At 38.5% G+C, this 24,685-nt stretch overlaps 1 protein-coding gene across 15 annotated transcripts in view; it reads left to right on the top strand.

Moving 5' to 3' along the window:
• The window catches only part of nrcama (neuronal cell adhesion molecule a), a 49,804-nt gene extending 25,333 nt beyond the window's left edge, over positions 1-24,471 (top strand). For 3 of the 15 annotated variants that reach the window (XM_067490631.1, XM_067490629.1, XM_067490630.1), the window contains 30 exons: positions 4,985-5,156; positions 5,621-5,638; positions 6,001-6,106; positions 6,599-6,792; positions 7,010-7,132; positions 7,415-7,585; positions 8,747-8,858; positions 9,053-9,237; positions 9,613-9,744; positions 9,883-10,026; positions 10,157-10,268; positions 10,478-10,644; positions 11,712-11,859; positions 11,951-12,075; positions 12,404-12,433; positions 13,192-13,293; positions 13,590-13,787; positions 13,864-13,934; positions 14,052-14,274; positions 14,695-14,810; positions 16,001-16,208; positions 16,861-16,983; positions 17,105-17,281; positions 17,490-17,519; positions 18,111-18,176; positions 18,730-18,852; positions 19,015-19,170; positions 19,604-19,735; positions 19,843-19,921; positions 21,410-24,471. In XM_067490631.1, the coding sequence (XP_067346732.1) occupies positions 5,063-5,156; positions 5,621-5,638; positions 6,001-6,106; positions 6,599-6,792; positions 7,010-7,132; positions 7,415-7,585; positions 8,747-8,858; positions 9,053-9,237; positions 9,613-9,744; positions 9,883-10,026; positions 10,157-10,268; positions 10,478-10,644; positions 11,712-11,859; positions 11,951-12,075; positions 12,404-12,433; positions 13,192-13,293; positions 13,590-13,787; positions 13,864-13,934; positions 14,052-14,274; positions 14,695-14,810; positions 16,001-16,208; positions 16,861-16,983; positions 17,105-17,281; positions 17,490-17,519; positions 18,111-18,176; positions 18,730-18,852; positions 19,015-19,170; positions 19,604-19,735; positions 19,843-19,921; positions 21,410-21,644 (3,900 nt within the window). In that variant the 5' untranslated portion in view covers positions 4,985-5,062 and the 3' untranslated portion in view covers positions 21,645-24,471. The other 12 variants (XM_067490638.1, XM_067490632.1, XM_067490634.1 and 9 more) reach the window with 12 other exon arrangements.
• The last annotated feature ends 214 nt before the right edge of the window (positions 24,472-24,685 follow it).

Raw genomic sequence — 24,685 nt, 5'->3', positions numbered from 1 at the left:
GAAACTGTGTTAGTATAGTCAGAGCTCATCTTACAAAAACTTTCAATGTAGCTGGCAGCATCAAATGAAGGCAAACATCCAAATCACAAAGTTCTCTAAAAGGAGGCAGTTGTAACTTGTGACCTGAGAGTTGCTGGTTCCAAACTTGACAAGGAAACTCGAGAAGTTGGCAAAACGGCCAAGTGCTCCAGAGAATAAGTCACCTTATTCCTACTTATATATGCACAAATGCATGCACATCAACACACAAGCATGCAGTGTATAAAGCCACACATAGAAATACCATCCACTTCAGTATAAGTTACTGTCTTCTTTACAATGCTCCAAACATCACCTTTGCAAGTCTTTTATTTGTTTGAAAGAAAATACATCTTGTAAACAGCACTGCACAGCTCTTTAACTTGAGAGTGAATGCTTTATTCATCTAATGTCTCTCCTTACCTTCCAAAGTAGTGAAATGTGCAACATTATCCACCTACTATCTGCACAGTAAATAATACTTTGTCAAAACAAATGAAACGTGCATGGATAGAGTCACCAACTATCAAAGCAGATTAGTGAGGCAGTGCCACCTCTTATTTTCCTTGCAGATCACAAAGTCCAGTCACGGCTGTGCCCCATAGAAGCAGGGCCATTTTCTCACCTTACAATAGACTCTGTTCAGCGCAGATCGGCCGCTTAATGCAGGTTTTTCAAGTAGGGACAGAAAGACAGATGAAGAGAACAAGAGACAAAGCAGACAGCTAATAAAGTTATCAAACTTACAGGTACATAAACAATGGCTGAGAGTAGAAGGTGGAGTTTTGGACTCCAGTTTTGGATGTTTACACAGAGGTGTAGTATGTTAGCTGTCTCTGTGTCTCTCATACTGTCTAATACATTTCTGCTGGTTTCTATTGGCACTACTTTACATTTGACATTCCTTCTCTACAGGCACTGGGAGTGTTTTGTGTGTGTATTTGTGTGTCCAATTCCCAACTCTGGCCTGTACCTTAAAGTGATTTCATATTTAGGACAATTTAAAAATAGTGACTCCACAATTCCCTTCAGCCTTATGTTTCTGGCCTGCAGCTATTTTGGTTTACACTCACACCTGTTTTTGGCGAAACACCAGCACTCCACCACAAAACAACCCAGCAGACAAACTTAGTAACTAGCTGGTGAACAAAGTGGAGCATTTCCTCTACCACTGTTCAAGTGCTGGCATTTCAATTTAACATTTGTCACAGTGTTATGGTTATTTTTTTTAATGACATTTAGATGCACTTTACCTCTATATAAATCCACAGTAGTATAATAATAAGTGGAAGGTCTGCTTTCTCAAATGTCAGCAGGGAAGAGGCCATTAAAGTGGTTTCACATTTAGGCTGTGGATACTCCATATGGGAACTCTCATTGCTCAGAGCTCCTATTCTAGTGACCTGGTTACTGAAGACACCCACATTGTAGAAGGCAACTGCATTTCAGCGTAGTCCGGTCAGTGGGTTATGATGCAGGATGAGATGAGAACCGGTTGGGATGTGAGAATCCTCCAAAGAAAATATAACTGCATATTCTTCTTAAACTCAGACTTTCTACATTGAATGTGTTTATGTCCAATTGATCTGACTGCATACGGAGATGCAGAGATCTCAGAGAACATCCACTCTAGCTAAAAGCAGCCCTACTTATCTGTTGTCTCAGAAATATCTATGTAGCTGTGATTTGATGTGACTGCATATGACTGTGTTTTCATCCCTCCTGCGTCCCTCATCTGTCTAGTCAGGCTGTCATCCCTCAGTGTGACTGAAGGCTGTGGCGTGGCTAACATAGTGCTCTGCCACAGGATTTGCAAACTGTGAGGCTGGAGGATAGTTGGGTTTGTATCAGCAGGCTTTACATCATTTTTGTGGCTCTGGTTGGTAAAGACTTCTTTTATCTAGGGTAATTTCACTGTGGGAGCAAATAGGAGGGAGATGTGATTGCCAGAGTCAATCAACAGATGGCTGAATGGCAACTGTTTTTACAGAGCTTGAACCTGCATTTGATGAGCTCCTTAACAAGTTAGCATGTTGTCAAGTACTGAGATGGTTCAACAAAGTGATCGCAGTACTAAAAACACAACAAGTTGCTCTCCTGGTATATGGTGGAAAATTCATACAGTAATATTGAGCTTGAAAGGGTGATAAGTAAAGACATAAGAATTAAACAGAGTCAGGGATTGACTGATTAAGATGAAAGGAGAGCTAAGGGGGCAACTCTTTGACCTCTAGACTTTGACCCCTGAGTAACAGAGGACAGGAGGATGGGGCTTGCCCACTAGCCACATTCATCCTATTAATTCTCCTTTCAGTTGTTTGTCATCATCATCATCTTTAGTTTTGTGTCTGTGCCCTGTGAAAAAATGTCAGGGGCAAATGATTTTCACCCACATAGCTTTAGGATAAATTTTAGGCTGTGCATGTATGTGTAATTGTGCTTCTGACAGTGATTGCTGCAAGAGCAATGTATTCCACCACACTGCACAGTACAGCCTTATGGCATAGCATTTAACCCTGAAAAACTCACTCAACAGGCTTCAGACAACCTAATATATTCACTTTTTTTTGGTAATGCATAAACAAGTAGAAAAATATTTCTTTCCATGTAAATGTTAAAAGTTCATTTTTAAGGTGTGTGGGCAGCACATCAAAGCTGGAAATGTGTTTCTAACACCAGTGTCTGGACAATTTATGCCAGTGAACTCACACTGACTTTCTAGCTTCTGAAATATGGAGATCTTGACGTTTGCATGCAGCAGCTAATTTTATGAATGTCTGTGTGTTCTGTTGGCTGCCATGTTGTCTGGGGTCTTTTTCCCCTCTTTTTATGTAACACAGGCCAGAGTGAAAAACAAACATAGAACAAAAACATATTAAAAGAAAAACATTAAACATTAAACATTGTTTAATTAGGATGATTTCTAGAAAACTAATTACTTTCTATATATAAGTACACATAGCTGACATTTTGGGAAGGATGTTAACATGAGAGTTAGATGAGAAAGTAATTTACAATTACAGTAAATTTAGTTTAAGTCAGTGGTGGTATTATTTTTATAATGTATTATTGTCTCTCTGATGGTGTTGAACACAATACCGGCCAACAGGGCAACAATTGGCGACCACTGCAGTAAAAGGCCCAGCCTATACTCGACACACATTGTCATAATTAAGGTTCAATAAAATTATATTTGTATTTAAATATAAAATTTCTATCATAAATATCATTCACCTGTGAATAATACATGTTAAAACAATGTTTGCTATGTCTGTCTATCCAGGAAAGGACTGGCCTTAGGACCAGCATAGCTTAATGTGGGTCCTGTCTCTGTGGGAGAGGCGGTTTCTGCAGCAGCATGGAAGCATTATTGTAATTAATCTGAAGCTGGAGTGCTTTATTTGCATGATATCACATTGCTGTTTTTAGAATTAGATTAGAAGATTTAGCATGCATGGCCTGCATCTAATGCATTCAGTTGTCTGTGTATCTCTCTTCCGCTCTCCTGCTCTCTCTCTCTTTCTCAGTGTTTCCTCTCGATTAACTAGTGAGAATAACGTCTAGTAGGAAACCTTAATGGAATTAGCTGTGTCTTGAGGTTGTATGAGCTCACTACCTCTGACCTAATACTACATTTTTAGTGTGTGTTCATAACTATTACTCAAAGTGTCATTAGACACATTTCTTCTCTACCAGAGTAGAAAGCTGTATGCTTAAAGTATATTTGCAAACATATTACACATGTAATATACACGTGCATCTTGACATCTTTATGAACGATTTAGATGTCATGATGAATCAAGCCACCTACCCAACTGTAGCACATTGCTGCTCATTAAATTCCATCAAGCTGCTAACAGGAGTTATTGTAACCCCTTGGCTTTATTCATTCAAACAGCTTATGCTATGGATAAAAATGTCTGCTTGTACATTAAAGACTGATATTCAGTTCTTTCCCCTTGATTATTATGTCTAAAACATTCATCAAAAACTGTAAATGTACAGCACTGTCTCAATGCTACAGGTGCAGTGATCAAGGACTAATTTGCTGTTAACCACACGTAATAGAGACACCATCTACCCAGTGCTACAAAGGGAAAACAAATATATATTGCAATTTCCTGCTCCCCATGATGTAGTTTACAAAAGCCCATTAATGCGAATATGGTTATGTGTGCTTTTAACAGCCGAACATAATCTGTATTGGATGTCTAGTGCTTGTGGAAGCACACGTGTTACTCGAACCATATGACACACTAACAAGGATACGTTTTTGTGCATATATTTGCCAATCTGAGTGCTCTGGCTTCAGTCTACAATATAAATTCCATGTTGACAGCTCCTACACTCAGAAAATCTAGTATAATAAAATGAAGTACTTAAATTCTGATTTTACACTAACGTTTATGTTGCCGTGTCTCTTTAGTGCCAGAAAGTATAAATAACAGGACAAGACAGAGGACAGACAAGTGCACGATACTAAAATTGGTTAAGTTTCAAAGACAGCAACCAAGTTTGTTTTGACTTTTCCTCCTGCCAAAGTCTTTATGTTGGCAGAATGATAGGCATTTCAAAAGACAAGTCCCAGGCAATGCTGGACATAAACGCCTTACTTTTAATGTTGGGCTATGAGAATGTCTGTGAAAGTGTCTGTGAAAGTAAACCTTCCATTGTAGCTCAGACTAAATATTTAAGTAACTACTGCGTGTACCCATAGCTTCTATTTTTATGGATGTTTTTACTATTTTATACGCACTCCATGGACAATGGACATTAGTAACTGTATGTGTATAAGAGTGTGCTTCTCAATGTCCAGATGTGCTCCTCTTATTGTATTATAGTGAAATGCATTGTCTTACCATGATTTCCTCATCACGCTAATAAATATCCATGAAATAACACGATCTAAGGTAATTCATGCAGTAAAGTGCTAATTTATTTTGTCAATTTCTGTGCCTTTGTGTAGAGTGGATCTATACTGTTTTACCCTGTGGACCACCCTGAATCCACTGTGAAAAAAAACTCTTCACCTTGAAACCCAGCCATGGACACGAAGTGGACGTGGGTGCTTTGCTTCGGAGCTGTGCTATCAGTACCTTTGAGTGACATGACTTCAGCGCTTGAAGTGCCTCTTGATCGTAAGTTTTATGAATATCACATTATCACACTATCACATAGGACATGTGTCAAATGACCTCTTTAAAGATTAAAATATTGTCATTCAAACCTATTGTGGGGTATTATAAATTATACCTTATAGGCCACAATGGGAGCTGTAAACAAACAGCAGAAAAAGCAGCATTTTACTTTATCAGGAAGAGGGTTTTGTGTGTTTCAGCTTCGCATGTCTTAGCATGGTAGTGTGCTTTTCAGTTATGAAATTCATTTGTTGCACCTGCCTACTCTTATAAATACTGAAGCCACTGATGTAGAAAGTGGAAAAACCTGTCTTTTTACCAAACTTTAGGCAGGCTTAATCAAATTCTCTGACACACTTGTAAGTGCAACTCTCTCACCTGAACCTTGTTTGCTCTATGTAAAAACTAACACCTTTCCTCGATATTCCTCCACAATGGTACGGCCTGTCATGGTGGACAAAAAGCTAAAGTACTGGAAGGATGTAAGTTGGCTCAAACACTGCTGTGACTTCTAGTGTTGAGTTTTTGCTCGTAATATTTGATTAAGTTGCCTTTGTGTGGGTTTGACCAGCGTTACATGTGCATGCAGTTATTTCAGCACCATTACTGTGACTTGCTTGTTTTGGAGTTATATGTCAGTTCACAGCATGGTAAGTTGTCTGTCATCAGATGAGACACAAAATTTCTTTTGTTGCTTTGTTTGATGCGAGTTCTCCAGCTCCAGATGATTCATGCCTAGCTGAATGCGAATGCTTGCTGCATGTTGCTTACATATTTTCAGCTTGGCAATGCGCAGTTTGTGTATCTATGCATCTAAACTATATTTCTATTAATTTTTATGCAGTGCCCCAACCCCCAACTATAACGCTACAGTCCCCAAAGTATTACATCTTTGATCCCCGGGAGAACATTGTTATCCACTGTGAGGCCAAGGGGAAGCCAGCTCCCAGGTGAGAGTAATTTCTTTCACTCATATAAGTGCTTGGGTATAGGAGCATGTACAACAATAAAAAAATGCAGGGATCCATCCCAGCTAAACATATGTCACGGACTCCTTCTTAGGGTTACAGTGTAATTGAGCAAGAAAGTTTAGGAAATGATGATATGCTAGATACAGACTGAGAGCTGCAATAATCAGAAGCAAACTGATTTCTGTTATAGATATGCTTCTGAGAGCACCACAACCTGGAGTAGTGTGGAAAAATGTATTGCCATAGTAACTGTTGTCATGGGGACCATTCAGTTGAGAAACACCTGGCGGAGTGAATTTGGTACAGTTAAGACTTACCTCTGGCCTCTAAATCAAATGAGTCAGACTGAGCTCCCTGCTGAAATCAGTCTGCCAAAATAAATCATTATGATTTGAATAAATCCACTTTAGTGCAACTAATCCAGCTACTCTGGAATAAAGTGATATTTATCATCGTTTTTATTGTTTTTAGCTTTTCATGGACGAGAAATGGGACCCACTTTGACGTAGAGAAAGATTCTAAAGTCCTGGTGAAACCTGGGTCAGGAACTCTGGTCATTGACATTAGCGGGGAAAAGGCTGAGGCCTATGAGGGAACCTACCAATGCATGGCTCACAATGAGCATGGAACCGCTGTATCCAACAACATTGTCATCAGACAGTCAAGTAAGACTTCACATTGTATTCTGTTTCAGAATTTTCAGGTTTTAATTAATGAAATTAGATTTCAATGGCCTGAACCACAACAACAGTATGACAAGTTATTTTTCACTCTTTGAAAGGAGTACTCATGTGTAACTTACTTACTAAAATAAAATGAATGGGTTGCTAAATTCAGCAAAGCCATCAGTAAGTATCTTTGTTTGATGTTTGTGACTTGCAGGGTCCCCCTTGTGGTCGAAGGAAAGAAATGAGGCCATCACGGTCCAAAGGGGGGTCTCCCTTGTGCTGCAGTGCCGACCCCCTGCCGGGCTTCCTCCTCCTGTCATCTTTTGGATGGATAACAGTGAGTCACTTGCATGTATAGAACATAAAGATTTCTTATTCACAGACAAAAGATTTTACATTTAAAACATGTATTTAGCCTTCAAATGTTTTACATACATCTTATTTTATTCATTTTTTTATTATGACAGGTAGATAATGATAAATTGGCTTACACTGATGCAATATGGCCATTGAAACCACAAAATTATTAACCGACTCTGAAAAAAAGTAAACTCCCTTTTCAAGATTTTCACAGTGATGAATTCATCTTTGTCCAACATTCTCTCCCCCTGTCCTTCAGACTTTCAGAAGTTGCCACTAGATAAACGAGTGTCCCAGGCCCTGAATGGAGACCTGTACTTTTCCAACGTCCTCCCAGAAGACACCAGGAGTGACTACATCTGCTACGCTCGCTTCCCCCACACACAGACCATTCAGCAGAAGCAGCCCATCTCAGTCACAGTGCTGAGCAGTAAGTCAAGAAAATGCACAAGATGATGTAAGATAAAATAATATAGGATGTAGCTATTTTTATTTTTGTTACTCCTTAATTTCAATTAGAAGGAAGTGTGGAAAACTGTTTTAGAACTATTCCTAGGCTTTATAAAACACTTCTACAAAATAAAGCATTTCTTTTTTATTTCCTGGTTTTGCATGATTATGATTTTCTGTTACATTACAGTGGAAACAATGAATGACACTGTGGCTGCTTTATACAATATCACTGATTTCTATAGTGGTGAGTGCTGAGGGTTTGTTCCCATTCACACCCCTAAATGTGAACCCAGCCCTTTTTTTTACTCCCTGGCATAAACATACCTGACCTACACATTAATCTTTACCTTGGCCTCAATCCCCTTCTCTGTGACTATATTAACACATACTTGTCTTTAGACTTTTTTTATCCAGTTAGTTTTATGTGGAGTTGGCTTTTATAAAAACTAAAAAGTTGAAAGATCCATAGTGTCAGACAGACCCATAAAGTTAGTTAAAATTCATAAAACTGATCTCACTTTCATGCTTGATATAGTTATTATATGTCAGATCAACAATATTCATGGTTTTACAATATTTTATGCTTTTACTTAAATAACAGATCCTCACATGTGGTGTGCAGCTTTCAAAGCATTTGTAACATGATGCACATGTCATTTCATCTTAAATCTGAAAATCTCAAACGTGAAAATCACACTAAGCTCATAAGCTGCTCCATCAAGCACAACTTCAGTGACTTTCCATGATGGCCCCAGATATTTACACAACACATTACCATGTCCACTGTTTATTTTGGACTCTTTCGGCAAAGAAATTACTAGAAATCTAGATATTTCTATAAGGAACTTTCCACTGAGAAACCCTCTGTTGCCAAAGCAACAATCTGCCCTGTCAGGAGATTCCTCTTGCTCTCAGATACTGCTCATATTGTATCTATTGAGGAAAAGTCAGACTTCTTCCTGCTAAGTTGCATTTGGTCATCGCTCATTCATCTTCTCTCCTGTCTATGAACTTTTTGTGTTCACTTCCTCTTCTTACGCAGTGTCACTTCCTGAACTCATCATATAACCAAAGCAAAAACAGCCTTTAAGGCTAATATTTGATGCACTCTAATTTTGTCTGGTCCTTGTGTATTCAGACAACCCAGGAGGGGAGCATCCTCCTGGTTTCATGATGCCTCTGGGCCCCACCAGCACCAAGATGGTCCTGAGAGGAGAGAATCTGGTGCTGGAATGCATTGCAGAGGGCTTGTAAGTTGGGATCTGCTGCTATTATTATACAAACATAGCTGAACCCTTATCAAAGTTTATTGTGACATTAATGAAATTTTTTATTTTATTTTGCAAACAAACCATTGTGTTTTTAAAGCAAAGCCAGGGTTTTTATAAAATATAAAATTCCACAAATAGCACAAAGTATTAATTTGTAATGGTTTTTATACTAGGCCCACACCAGATATATCCTGGCAAAAGGATGGAGGTGAACTGCCTACCAGCCGGCTGTCTTTCCATAACTTCAATAAAATGCTAAAGATTTCTGATGTGAATGAAGCTGATGCTGGCAACTACCGCTGTACAGCTACAAACAACATGGGCACTGCACACCACATAATCAAGGTCACTGTGAAAGGTATGGAGATCTACTTGAATAATATTATTATTATTAGTAGTAGTAGTAGTAACAGTAGTAGTACTTCTTCTGTTGTGTTGTTGTGTATGAGTGTTGTATGAGAATGTTTCTTTTATTTATTTAGATTTTTTAGAAATGTTCCTGCTGGCTGGCATAGATTTGAGCCAGTGATCATCTAGCTGTGAGATGGCGGCAAAATGTAGCAGACACTAGCAGAACAGAGAGAGTAAGAAATAGGTGGAGCAGAATGGGTTGATTTTGAAATTTCAGTTGCATTATTGTACCTTTAAGTACAGTATGCTGGTGATGAAGTTTTCCATCACTTTCTCAAGAATCTTGCCCAGCATCTTGTTCTTTCTTGTTCATTGTTTCCAGCGTCTCCTTTCTGGGTCAGTGCCCCTAGAAACCTGATTCTTGCCCCAAATGAGACCGGCATCCTGACTTGTCGAGTTAATGGAGACCCGAAACCGAAGATCAGTTGGTTTATCAATAGCATCCCCATAGAGAGTGAGTAAAACGAGTCTTTAAATAATAGAATATACTACATTTACAAGCTTTATTTTATGTCCACAAAAACAACCAAGTGTAAAAAAATAAAATAAAATGCAACATTTACAATATTTTCTGTCTCTGGTGCTTTGCTAGATGCTCCTGAGGACCAAAGCCGTAAGGTGGAGGACAACACAGTGGTTCTAAGCAACGTACAGTCAGGGTCCAGTGCTGTCTATCAGTGCAATGCATCCAATGAGTTTGGCTACCTGATGGCCAATGCTTTTGTCAGTGTTATTGGTGAGTTAAAAATCCTTGTCAATAAAAAAATATTCAAAATTTAAAGTTAAACTTGAATATAAGCAGAATGTCAATGATAAATGAGATACAGTGAATGCTGATGTAAATAACATGGTGCCTCTTCCCTTAGCTGAACCACCAAGGGTGCTCACTCCACCCAACCAAGTGTACCAGGTCATCACCAACAACCATGCTCTACTCCACTGTTCCTCCTTTGGCTCACCAATACCAACCATCACATGGTAGGATTCAGATCGGGTTGTCTGTCCCAAGTTGTTTTCTTTTTGTGATTAGAGATTTTAAAAGCATGTTTACATTTTTCTTATGTTAATTAATGGTGCTTTATGATTTGAATACAATTTCAGCATTGAAACATTTTTTGAATTCTAAATCAATAATCCACATAGACTTTTGTTTCTTAGATCAGTCTCTTTCGGCTTTTTCTGTGTAGGTTCAAAGACACTCAGACGAGCATTAAGAATGATGACCCATATGTGATCCATGAGAACGGTACACTGGAAATCCATGTGGCCCAGCCACTAAACAGTGGAAAATATACCTGCATTGCCACCAACAACCTAGGCAGGCAGGAGAACCATGTCTACTTGGAGGTCAAAGGTCAGATATGAAACAATCACATTTGTCAGAGAGGTTGTTGGTTCACTTTTTAGCCCTGTAATACTATTAATGTCTGATAAAGACATTACATTTTAGGCCTCTGTCGTGATTAGCCTGTAATATTTATTCATAAAAATGGTAGCCTAATAGTTGGCCTAATATACAGATCAAAGAATAAACAATTGGGGAATTGAAAATGCTGTTCAAGACAGATAATATAACAGAAAATTGAGCAAAATAGAATTAACCCTGGAAATAAAAATACCACTGACAGGTAAAAATTAGATAATTTTGATAAGAATGTGAGGTGAAATTTATGTTTAAATTTAGGAAATAAACCTACAGCTTATCTTAGGACATCGGTCTTCCTAGAGCTTAACGTGGAGCTTAGTTTGACTACTTGAGAGTCCCTGAGGGTCTCTGAAGGTGTCCAAGACTAGAAGCCCAAGCGTTCCCAGGCGCTGTCAGGAGTCTCTTTTAACTTAACTTAAGCCTTTTTGCCCTGTCTGCCGGCTGATCTTAGTAAAGTTCAGAAGACTTTCCTGATACTTTAAAGACGATGGGCGTGTATCTTATTTCGCGCCTTTGGGTGAAAACACCAAACTTTCTTTGTCTGAAAAATACATATTTTGCATATGCATTAGGGTGATTTTCTAATCACCATATGCTTAATAAATGTAATGACTAATCATTAGAATGTTAACAGAGCCTGAAATTGTCTAATGAAATTAAAGCAGCACATCAACATCTATAGAAAAATTTATTCAGACATCAATTATCTAAGTCATCCAAATAACATGATTATCCTTAATAATTTCTAAACTCTTAGTGGTCAAAATCGCGTGTAATCAAGAAACGACCAAATGTCATAAACAAAGCATGTATTAGGTCATGTGATATAAAATCAAATATTAAGAATATATTTCAAAACATTGCAAACTCTAAACTGGGACAAAGGTCAGGTTAGTCATGTATTTGATGAGCATTATTAGCGTTCAGTGGCAAGGAAGGTTTGTTGCAGTAGTCTTTCTCTATAGCCTTGTATGTGCGTTTTCTCTTTCTTCTAGAACCCACCCGTATCCTGAAGCAGCCAGAATATAAAGTGGTGCAGAGAGGAATGAGGGCTATTTTTGAGTGTAAAGTCAAACACGACCCATCACTCATTCCTACCATGACTTGGCTCAAAGACAACAGAGAGCTGCCAGCTGAGAAAAGGTATAAAAGTCTTTGATATTGGACTTAATTATTTTAATCCTCACGCTGTGGAACAAGAGGATATCATTTACAAATCCACCTCACTATGCAGGTTTGAGGTGGACATCGACAGTCTGACCATCAAAGAAGTGATGGATGGAGATGAGGGCACCTACACCTGCATCATAAACACCACCTTGGACCAGGACTCAGCCAGTGCAATGCTGACTGTCGTTGGTATGTTCACACCCTAACAGAGGACGAATAGAGTAGTCTGTGTAGAAAAACACACAATGGGATTTCTGAGTACATTTTGTAGGTTTTCTTTTTAAAAATGAAAAAGTAAGATATGGTAAATTATTTGACAGTGTTGACAATATTTTTATAACTGTTAAGAAGGAGATATTTAATGCTTTTTCTGTTTTATTGTCCAATCAGAAGACTGTACAATGACACTAAAACCATACATTTTCTTCAGCTAGATTCTTTTCTGCCTTTTCTAAAATATCTGTCACTAACATCTAACCTTCTCCTTGCACTTTACTCTTTCTTCTTGCTGTCACAGATGCAACTCCTACTCCAGCTATTGTCTACGGTAAAAAAAAAAATGCCCTCAGTTTAGCAATATGTCGTTTTCACTCATTCGTCCATTTTATCTCCACCGACATTTACATAGATTAACTTTATTGTCTGTATTGCATATTGTTGTTTCTGATCTTTCTTGTTCATTCATTTGTACAAACTTATTATACACCCACCTTTCACCCACACAGCTGTTTTTACCTAATTTGCCTGATAAGATGTCTTCTCAAGTGACTAGGTAACTGTGCTTGTTGACGTCTCATTTTCCTGTCTAATTAACCCAAACAGGGATCAACCAGAAATTAATGTGCACAAATGTGTAATTGCACTAAATAATTAACCTTTTTAATCCAGTGATGGGAAACAATGTTATCTTAAAATGTTTTGTTGAAAAAACATGTTTGGCCACTGCAGCCACACAACACTTCCATTTGTTTTACCTGAAATATTAAAATTAATGTAATAAATAGGCTTTCCTTGCATTCAAGTGTTTTGCAAGTATCTGCTAGACGATCTGCCTTTTTCAGTGAAAACTAGGCATTTTAATAAAAACAAAATCAATTTAATGATGAAATTTGCCAAGTATGTATCCATGTAAATTAATCTACAACAAATTGTTCAGCAATGTGTTTTTTAGTGAACGTGATGAGATGTTGCACAAACTGTCAGTGTCATAGTTTTCAGTTAAGCAGTAGCAAGGAGTGGTTGCAACTAATATCAAAAAGAGTTTTCATTTTAACTTTGGCCCTGAGCTTATTGTTATGTGTGCAGAGAAACCTGACCCCCCGACTGACCTGGAACTGACTGACCAGACAGAGAGGAGCGTTCAGCTCACATGGATCCCTGGGGATGAACACAACAGTCCCACAAAGAGTATGAAATGTTCTGTGATGCTAGTGGTTTTGCAGCAATTGTAATCAAACTACACTGCACTTTTCTACTGCCAAACCCTCCATTTAGATATTACATCCAGCGGCAACATAAATACAGTAAATAATAAGCTTCCACTTTTAGTGTTATTGTTTTAATAATTGAGTCACAAATTAGGAACTTGATAAACACTGAGGCCCGTGGCTAAATAGATTCAGAAAATGATGAAACTACATTAATAAGAAAACTTTGTCTTTTTTAAGAAATTCACAAACTTTGGATCTCTTTCAATCTTGCAGAGTTTTTGATCCAATATGAGGATCTTCTTCACCAGCCAGGTGTTTGGATCAACCTGACAGAGGTTACCGGAACCAGCACCACAGCACAGTTAAAGCTCTCTCCATACGTCTACTACTCTTTTAGAGTGCGGGCTCTGAATGAGGTTGGGTACAGCCAGCCCAGCCAGCCCTCACGCCAATACAGGACCAACCCTGCAGGTAATGAACACCAAGCAAAAAATACTGTAGTGTTGTATTATTCTGATAAATTGAGGCACTGTTTGTTTTTTTGCAGCACCAGATGAAAATCCTTCAGATGTTCAGGGAGTAGGAACAGAGCCTGGCAACCTGGTCATCACTTGGACAGTAAGTTTGTGTTTGCTATGGGCTAACTAAGGCTGTATGCGTCGTGTGTGGATTAAATATGCCATTAGTCCCATATTCAGTTCACATTCAGGCTGATTAAAATTAGTCTTTGTACAGCCACTGACAGGATTTCAGTCCAATGGGCCGGGTTTGGAGTACAAAGTACAGTGGAGACAGATGGACGTGGATGAGGAGTGGTCATCAGAACTAGTCAACGTTTCCCATTTTGTCGTGACTGGCACTCCCACCTTCGTGCCCTATGAAATTAAAGTTCAAGCTTTGAATGATTATGGCAGCGGCCCTGAACCTGAAGCAGTAATCGGGTACTCTGGAGAGGACTGTGAGTAAACGGATTTCTTTTGTTTGTTTGTTTTGTTCGAAATATTTAAAACATTAAATTCAATACTTGTCAGAAAAAAAACTGCATGAGCATCAGTTTGCATGTTTTTGAGGGGGTAATGGAAGCTTTTAAATACCGACTAGTCCTTTCAGGAATTTGCAATGATGTAATTGCAACAATTAATTAAACCAATTCTCTTGGAATTCTGTGCAACCTTGCGATTTAAAATACCCTAAAAACATAACACCATTCATTAGAATTTTTTTAGAAAAGCTGTCTTGAAATTAGGCGTTGTAGGCTGCAACAAGCACAAAAACATCTGCATCTATGCATTTGGTTTTGGAAAACAAATAGTATTAGTAATGTAGTGAAATGAAACTAGATCGTAACCAACTGATTATCTGTCCCAATATTTTGCAGTGCCTTTGTCTGCCCCCGACAGTGTGCGGGTCATGATTCATAACAGTACTCTAGCAGAAGTACACTGGGAGCCTGTACCTTTGCCTTCAGTGAGGGGAAAACTACATGGATACAAGGTATTTTTTGATTCAATAGTTACATGTCTCGTTTGCTGCCTCTTGTCGGGCCTCTTCAATCTGTGCTTTAGTAACAAATCTCAATCGAGGATTTTGAACACACATTTATAACCTTGTATTTTAAAGGTTTTGCACCTACACAATAAATCTAAATAACAACTTAGCCTTTTTTGTGTGTTAAATAATTTCAACACACAGTTCATATCAGTGGTTATACAGAATGAGCTAAAGCACAGCCATTACATGCAATCACCAGAAAATGACTGACTTTTTGTCAGTTATTCAAAGAGAAGTGGATGCCTAAATCACAGCCTCTCAGAAATATAAAAAATAAAAGATCAAGGCATGAAAGTACAATACAGACTCTAGATACAACCAACCAAGATACAAAATTATGAAATACAAAGACAACCAAAAACCAAAACTGTAATACAATTGCAATAAAGATACAAAACAACCATTTTTGTCTTGTTTTTTGTTTTGGTACTTCTAAGTTGTAATAATAGGTTCCTTTAAAGGTTTGTGTCCACTCCTTATTGGATAATTCCTAAACCATTTTATATTTGCAATGTTTTCATTCATTCTGTAAAATATGTGCTGAAGTTCATGCAGGAAATGTTGAAACATTTCAGCTCATGTTTTCCTGCATATTTACTCTGTAGCTGCCTGATCTAATACATTGCAGAATATTTTCCTGCTCATCTATTTGTGTATCACGAAACAAAACTACATGTGTTCTTAAGTAGCTCAGCGCTGTGGGGAGGTTTATTTCATAAAGTGCTTCACATTCAGTTAGATCTGACCTGAGTTGCCAGTGGAACCTTAATTTTTTCAGACATGACTGTTTCTGTCATACTTTAGCAGTGTCACACCGAACTAAAAATGTTAAATCTGAGTCGTCCCTCATGACTGCTGCACAAACTAATGTCTGAGTAAAATGGGGGTATATTTTAAATGTGCCACTGGATGAACTGCAGGCCTATGGTGTTGCAAAATAGTAAAAATACTGATTAAGGTTTGAATTTCTTTGACATTGAAGTTTAGCTTTATGATATTTTCAGTTCACTCAAGTCAGGTTTTTTTGAAAATATACTACTTACCTGAGCCTTATTTGTGAAATGTTAAGTTGTTGAGCCACTTTCACATATCAAACTAAACTCTCAAATAACATCTGGTGTTTTCTCTGTTAGGTATACTACCGCCAGGAGCGTAGCTTACAGGATACAGAGGAGGAGATGGACCAGCAGCAGTATGTTTTGACGTTTAGCGGGAACCGTAGCGAGGGACGCCTGCCAGGGCTCCAACCTTACAGTGTCTACAGTGTCTTTATCAGGGTTCTTAATAACAAAGGAGAAGGGCCTCCAAGTGCCAGCAAAACATTTGAGACACCTGAGGGAGGTGTGTATTGCTGGAGTTAACACACATGATTCTGCAAGGCATGTGCACATTTTGCTGTGGAAATACAGGGATTTTTTTTGTCTTAGCGTGTAATTATTGGTCATTTCTACCACACTAATCCTCCTACAGTTATGGCCAATTTTTGCATTAAAGAAAGATTATTTTTCATTACAAAATGTAGCCAAAGGTTTTGAGACTTAAGTGACCACACCAAACTTGGAGAGAATTTTAGCTTAAATAACGCATCCAACCTACAGCACCTACTAGGAATACTATCAGTGCTACTATGGGCACTGTAAGTACTGCTGTGACAACACCGTAAGGGGTCTCGACCCAGTAACCACCCAAACCACCCAGAATTGTCATAGCCACCAACCGTGCTGCAGAAGCCAAATCCTTTGACAAACACATATCCTAAAAAGCAGCCATACAGAAATCCCATACATAATAATGCTCTAACAACAACCACACATCTTTTTCTTTGCATGCTTAAATATCACTAAAGACCCTAAAAATAAAATGGAAAAGTTTTATCAATCATATGGGAGTTCCTATATCCACAGACTAATAGGTACATTTATACAGTTTGTAAATGTAGAGTGGTTCTGTATGCACTGTAACACTGTAACTCTGGTTCTGGTTTTGTTTTCAGTCCCGGGGCCACCTTTATTCCTAAAGGTGATCAACCCTAGTTTAGACTCTCTCACTCTGACATGGGGCCCACCAGTGATCAACAACGGACGCCTTACTGGATACACACTTAAATACCAACCAGGTAGACCAGCTGCTTGACAAACTGTACTTATCTGTATACTGCAAAAGTATTGCACGCTCTTTGAGGAAATGATAAACTATAGTATGTTGTGATTCCTACCACCCATGTCCATTCTCCACAGTGAATAACACCAATGAATTGGGGCCAGTTAAGGTCATGACCTTTCAAGCCAATGAGACAACCTGGACACTGGACAACCTCAACTCAAGCATGCTCTACAAGTTTTACTTAAGTGCAAACACAATCAAGGGCTCTGGCCCCATCATCACAGAGGAGGCCTTTGTAATCATGGACACAAGTGAGTCAATAAAAATAAAGCTTTGTGCTGATTACAAGCACATTATTGAAAAAAGTCTTACAATGGTACACAAAACGAGTGCAATCCTCACAATCACATTGCCCTTACAGATTTGAGGGATTCCTATGAAAGTCACAATAATGAGGCTCAGCCGCATTTCTCTTTCAATGTCTAACACCCCATCTATCTCTTTCTTTTCTCTCTGAAGCTCGTACTCAGCCTGTAGAGACAGGCAAAGGTAACCTGAGTTTGCAACTGGAAGTACCTGCATGCTCATTATGTTAAATCAGATTTAAACAGAAACAGGCTGTAGTATTGATGCTGTAGTTATATTGTTTTCTGCATGTTACTAAATTGGTATGTTTCTTTATGTGAAGAATTAGGATTTTATTGGGACACACTCACAGTATATGGTATTCACAGGCGACCATGCTTGTGTCCCATCCTAACAGAACAGACTGTAATTACTGTGACATAGTCTAAAACATAGCGTGTCCCTTTTAGTATTCTCCAGATTAACCTGTTCGCATTAGAAGCCTCTGGCATGGTCGTATGTTTGTTCCTATCTACAGATAACACATTTTATTCTGCTGCTGATGAACTGCTAAAATCAAAACAAATGGACTGGAATGACTCTATTTATTTGAACCGTATAATTAATAGCCTAACCAAATACTATGCATGCCATCAGTGTGAACCTTAGGATTGAGCATGTTAACTCTGCATGTCAGTACCAAATTCCTTTGTAAACTGTGGACCTGCAGCTGAGTGTACACTGTGTGATGTGTATGTGTTTGTGCTGTCTCTTTTTTTCCCCATGCTCTTTCAGGCCCTACAGAGCCCCCTAACCCAACCTTCCCCATCCCTAAGTCTCAGCATCCCACGTTTCACAAGGGTACAGTCTCTTCATGTGTTGGCCTATTACTGTACCTCCCTGATTAAATGCACTTGAAACCAGTGCTAAAGAAATAGTCCATCTCAGCAAACGTCTAAATCTAGCCCCAAACATAAAGGAAAATCAATCAGTATGATGACAGTTTGCCATATCAAATGTGTATATTATGATCTGTTTATTCACTGAGATGACCATTTCTGTTGCTGCTACACTGTCTTACGGGCCTGTTTTCTACGTTGTGCCACTCTTCTAATGGATCTAATCTCTTGTTATCTCAGAAAAGCTGTGCAGCCCTGTAGTACACGGTGAAACCAAGTGCAGGTCATACTTCTGTAGATGGGACAAACAGCTAAATTTGAGTTGTGGCCATTTAGTTTATTGCAGATTCCACTTTTATCCTTTACATTAGCATATTTGCATTGAGATGATATGGGCAAATACTTTGGCTCCCTAGTAATATTTGAAAAGTTTTATTCCATGAGTTGAAAGTTCAGGTCACCTAGCACTTAGAATAGGTACAACAAAACCTTTTATTTTTCTCTTATGTGTTCAGTGCCTCCTGTAGGCCCTGCATTTGGCACAGTGAACACATCTATATTGGAAGACGGTGCGGTGATCAGTTGGGAGTACTTTGGACACCATAAGAATGTATATGTGGAATATATTGTAGAAAACAGTAAGACTTCGCTTTCTGTTATATCTTAAATCATAAGTGCATGCGTTGATTCACTTGCAGTCTTATCTGTAATAATTTAACCTTGTTAAAGACTCAAATAAAAACCATCAAATAAACATTTTCCTACATCTAATTCCTATTCATCCACTACACAAATTCTAGGTAAAGAGGACTGGAAAAAGGAGTTGGTAAACGGTTCACACTCGCATATGATTAAAGGTTTAAAGCCGGGGACATCCTATAGGGTGCGTGTGGTAGCTAGAGACCCAGCTGAACCGAACGTCCACAGCACAGACGAAGTGTTGGTTGCAGTGCCAGGTGAGGCGGCATGCCTCAGGATTGGTGGTCTTTTATTGTTTTTTTTTTTGGCTGTCTCATTTTTGTCTCAGTGTCATCTCATCATCAGACTCACAGATACATTCAGAAGTGAATGTACAGTTGTATATTGTATATTAATGTAAAATAATGTCAGGAGTTGCTATCAACTTAGTCGTATCCACATCACTAAAAATTGTTACTAAGAGGACCATTATTTTACTGTTGTGACTGCTGTGCTTTTCTTTTTTGTTCAGTTGTCATTGTCTAATTTCATATTAACCCACTTTAAAATTCCATTCCAATGTTTACAGCCTTTTATAATGTCTGTGCTGCTCAGAAAACATTTGCACCATTTTTTAAAGGCCAGACTGAATTAAGGACTGACAGTTATGTTCACCCTGTTTGTCTCCACCTTTTCTCTCTGTGCGTGCAGCTGTACCCAACCGACAGGTGGACATTGCCACTCAGGGTTGGTTTATTGGACTGATGTGTGCCATTGCTCTCCTCATTTTGGTCCTTCTCATAGTGTGCTTCATCAAGAGGAACAAGGGTGGTAAATATCCAGGTAATGTAGACATAATCGGTATCACTACTGTATGTACGCTAATGTCATTTAGTTTATTTACATGTATGTCTAGCATTTTAAATTAAGACCTTCTGTGAAAACTACAGTGAAAGAGAAAGAAGATGCACATCAAGACCCTGAGATTCAGCCTATGAAGGAGGATGATGGGACTTTTGGAGAGTACAGGTGAGAGACAAAACAGCAGTGAGAACAGTGTTACATGGCTGACATAGGACCAAAGCAACAAGTCTTTTAAATGTATGAAATATGTTAAAATTTCCATTTATTGTGTCCTGACTTGTTTGTGCTGAATATAGAACATTTTACCAGGCTGCAGAGACACTCTCCCCACCAGACTCCATTATCAAACACTCCATAGAGGCAAGACAAAATCCACACTACTCCCACTACTCCCTTATATATAAAACAAATGGCTAAAATGCCATCAGTAGTTCTAGTGTTTTTTTTAATCACATTTTCAATATTTCCAGAAATATAAATTGAAGATTACTTTGCTTTTGGCTTATCACTAATTTAGTTATATGAAAGGTAAGAGAAATAGTTGCTTTGGCGTGTTTTGTAGTTATTAACGCTGAGGATGTACCTTTAGTATTTTTATGTGCACACTTGATCTTGTGACACTTTTTATAATGTTATTTATATAGGAAAAGCTCATACAAGAATAGACACTCATTATGGCTCAGGAATTGCTTTTCATGTGTCATTCCATGTTTTTTATCCTTGTTTTATGTGGGATTTAGGTCTATGGAGAGGTAAGATGAGATGTGATAAAACAAGCATGCAATTTGCACTACCTTTTTCACTTCAAGTAAATCAAGGGCAAAGCTTTTCAATCTTGTCTGCTTTGTGTGCTCATACCCATCGCTGTGACATAGTTAAGCATAAACATAACTACAGTTATAACATTAACACTAAACTTTAACATTAAAAATCATTGCTTGTACTTTTATGGCTTCTTTCATTTAACGGATTATTTTTAAGTCCAAATGCACTAGAATTGAGAGTTATTCAGGTGTATAGTAGGATCCTAACTGTAGAGTCTGAATAGAATAGGCTGTGTTTTATACAACTAGAACATAAACTCTGGATGTATATGATACTAATTGTAAAAATAATTGCATTTTGGATTTCTGCATGTAAACTGAAAGCATATTGACTTTGGAAATTGCATTCTAATGCAACAGTACAGTATTGCAAAGAACTGAAGAGCACGCATTAGCAAACTCCTCTATGGAAGTGGTCACTAACCCCAATTCTTTACAGCACCCAAGCTTAAATCACTACTGCATAGACACAACATCCAATACTATGCATGTAACTGCGCTGCTCCACTGTACAAGTGCAGTACCAAGAAGTTTAATTTACAATGATTTCTATTGCAATTGTGCATTGGAACCTTTACTTTCTGCCAGTACTCATGCACATTATACTGTTTGTATTTGCACTAATGAAGCATAAAAACATGGTGCCTTGACAATAATATATGTGCCAGAGTACACTTGTGCAGTATAAAAGCCAGACTCAGTTAAAATAACGCTTAAATAAGAGCCTGTCCTCTGTTGCTCAGGGGTTTCTGACCACTGCTGATAAATGAGTCAAGCATCAATTCACTTTTCAATAACCTTTCTTTCGACCCTTCGCGTCCTGTTGTAGTGACACAGAGGACCACAAGCCGCTGAAGGGCAGCCGGACACCATCCAATGGGACAGTGCGGCGAGACGAGAGCGATGACAGCCTGGTGGACTACGGGGAGGGCGGGGACGGCCAGTTCAATGAGGATGGCTCCTTCATAGGCCAATACAGCGGCAAGAAAGAGAAAGACACACATGAGGGCAATGAGAGTTCAGAGGCCCCATCACCTGTCAATGCCATGAACTCTTTTGTCTAACAAAGGGCCTTCACCTGGCTGCGACGGTTGCCACGGTCACTCCTTGTCACGCTTGCAAAGTGACCATCTCTGTGGACACCTGCATTTCACCACGATGGCTGTCACTTCAGTGGCCATGGCTACCGGTCACCAAGACTGCTGACACGACCTCATCTCCACACCTGCCAGCCCATCACACACTGTGACCTTCTCTGATCCACACACATGGAAAAGACCATCATCACATCCCCCATGAGCATTAGTGGAAGTTGTGAAACTAATAGAGTAAAGAAGACAGAATGCAATATAGAAAAGCAGAAAGAATGTATAAGAGGGAGTTTTACCACTCAGACTGAGCCCAAGTGTGGCTGTGTGTGTGTGTGTGTGTGTGTGCGCGTGTTTGTGTGGGTGCATGTGTGAATGTTAGTGCCATTTGACCTTCTTTGCAAGTATAGGAAACACAGTGTATTTAAATATGTATTTTATCAAAGTACATTACCCGCAGACAGGCAAATATACATTCATAAACATCTGCATGGAGTGATTGTAATTCTAAGTTTAGCATTTCACATTCTCATGTCTCAGTTGTTGCAGAGATGAGCTGATGAGACTGTTTATGGTGCACGCCTATTTGCAAATGGATATGCCTTTTTACTCTTTATTTATTTATTTTTTTTTTTAGCCAAAGTGTTAAACGGCATATGATATATAGAGAAAAAGGGCAACAGTGTCTATGTGGACACTACTTTGGAAGTGTGAGAGCTAGGAAATGTCTTTTCGGACAGATGAACAGTTTTTGCATATGTAATACAAAAATAAATAAATAAAAGCTACTACACATCTTAAGGTCAGGGATGTCCATTTGTGGTCAATGAACACCTGGACAGAAGTATCTTAAAGTATTCAGTCATTCCTTATCACACCAGCCAGAACTAATACACTTGAGTTATTAGCCTCTTGATTTCTCAAGCTTGATCCTGCTTTTTTTTACTCCTTTGTTCCTTTACACTAAGCCTATGCTAGTTTTTACAAAGCATTAACTGCATTAAACGTGGATTTGTAATTGTTCCACCATCATTATCAAGCGCTTCCACCCTGAATCGTGGCCCCCGTGCACGCTTTTGTTTGAGGAAGTCCTGATATGGTCGGAGATAATTGCTACCGAAATATTGTACTATGTTTCATTTCCACTTAGGCATCGACTTTGTATATTGGCAGATAAACCGATGTGATATTTACTGAGTGTATGCACTGTAATTTCTGGATATGTTGATGATCAGGACCCTCTCTGCATGGTTTCTAGTGCCTTTGTAGAAAACATTAACCTGGATATATGAATGCATCCAATCTGAGCTCAGTGCAGTTCATATTTAGTCTTATGAATGCCGTATGTGCAAAACACCATCCCATCTTACTTTAAGGCTGTGCAAGTTTTCAAAACTACAAAAACAATTGTGCAAGGCTTCACAGGATTCATTAAAAAAATGACTTCAAAGGCTGCATAAAAACAATAGCCTTCTATTATGAGCTATATGTTGTGAAATATTGTGCAACATCCATGTTGGCTAATCACTTTTTAAAAAGGCCTCTTGGAGCCTTTTGGAAGAGTGGTTTAGTTCCTACAGAGCCAGAAAACTATTTTAAAAATACATTTCCAAAAGTAACCAGCAGTTGTACACTGCTATTAATTGTGAGAAAACATTTCCAGCTATAGATTATTATGGCCTTGTTGACAATCCAGTTGTCATCAGTATATGGTATACAAACAGACCACAGTGCTCTCCAGTTAAATGGTATGTGTGGAATATAAAAATGGGAAATGGGAAAGAAAGCTGAGGCCAGCCTTGATGTATCGTGCCATCATGTCTCATGTATTCACTTCAAACAGTTTCCCCCCCAACTCATTTGTCTTAAGGAGGAGCTGCTGCTCAGCCACCCTACTGCCAACCCACTCGCCAGGTAACTGCCAATGGGAACCAGACTCCCTATAGACTATAACATGATGAAAGTTAATGTTACTGGTAGCACTTAGGAAGGAAGGGGCCGGAAAAATTTGTAGTGATACTGAATGTGAATTGTATCTGTTTATGTGAATGAAACTACTGGTTATTTCACTGCAAATGGTAAAAAATACTGGTGACTTTGGTTTATGCATTTAAGCTTCTATCTGTTGTCATGTTCTGAGCGCAGCCGCTCACTGAGTTTTTTATTACTGTAAATGAATGAAGCTTGTGTCTGGGTGTGTGAGTGTGTATGTGTGCGTACTGCACATGCATGCTACTGTGTTAGAGAATCTGTGATGTATACTTTCACTTTCCTATTTCCATGGATCCCAGTCTGATGTGTGTGAAGCAGTCTGCTCCTACTCAACAGGAGACGTTTTTTTTTCCAGAGAGCATTTCCATGTCTTAGGTTTATCATAACTTGCATCAAGTTTTTAAGTTGCAATGTTTCAGCTTTCCACATGTAGATATTTTTGTTGTATTTTGTAAATAAAGGCTTGAATTGAACCTAGATGTGTTGAGGTCAGAGATGAGAGCTTGACCTCTGCTGCATTATGGGCAGGTATAGCTGGCAAAATGGTGTGTGAGATGAGACTAATATAGTTTTCACTCTTTAATTTGCTGTGATTTTTATTTTTATTTTTTGAACTTGTCAGGTGAATTTGCTAGCTCATATGTTTAGCCTATCAGGTATCAAAAGAGATTATTTAACTTGTGACAGCTCTTGTGATGCCTGTATTGTTTCTCTCTCTGATGATTCATGCACCTTTTGTGTAATTTTTTTTTTTTTTTTTTTTTTTGAAAAGAACGTACATACAGGATGTGTCATTTCAAACAAATGTATGCATCTAATTTAGGACAACATTGGATGTCTAAATGCTGCATACTGGAAAACTTGTCCTAAGTTAGAGTTTTTAAAATTGAAACATCCTTTTAAAAGTGTTCATTTAAAAACAAAACAAACTTGTAATCTGGAGCATACAGAGACAGATACAGAAGAGTGAACTGGCACATTGGAGTGTGAACACCCTGACGACAATGGCTGAACATACAGTATAT

Source organism: Channa argus, chromosome 21, assembly GCF_033026475.1.
Source record: "Channa argus isolate prfri chromosome 21, Channa argus male v1.0, whole genome shotgun sequence".
NCBI lineage: Eukaryota > Metazoa > Chordata > Actinopteri > Anabantiformes > Channidae > Channa > Channa argus.
This window is presented reverse-complemented; position numbering and strand designations above follow the sequence as displayed.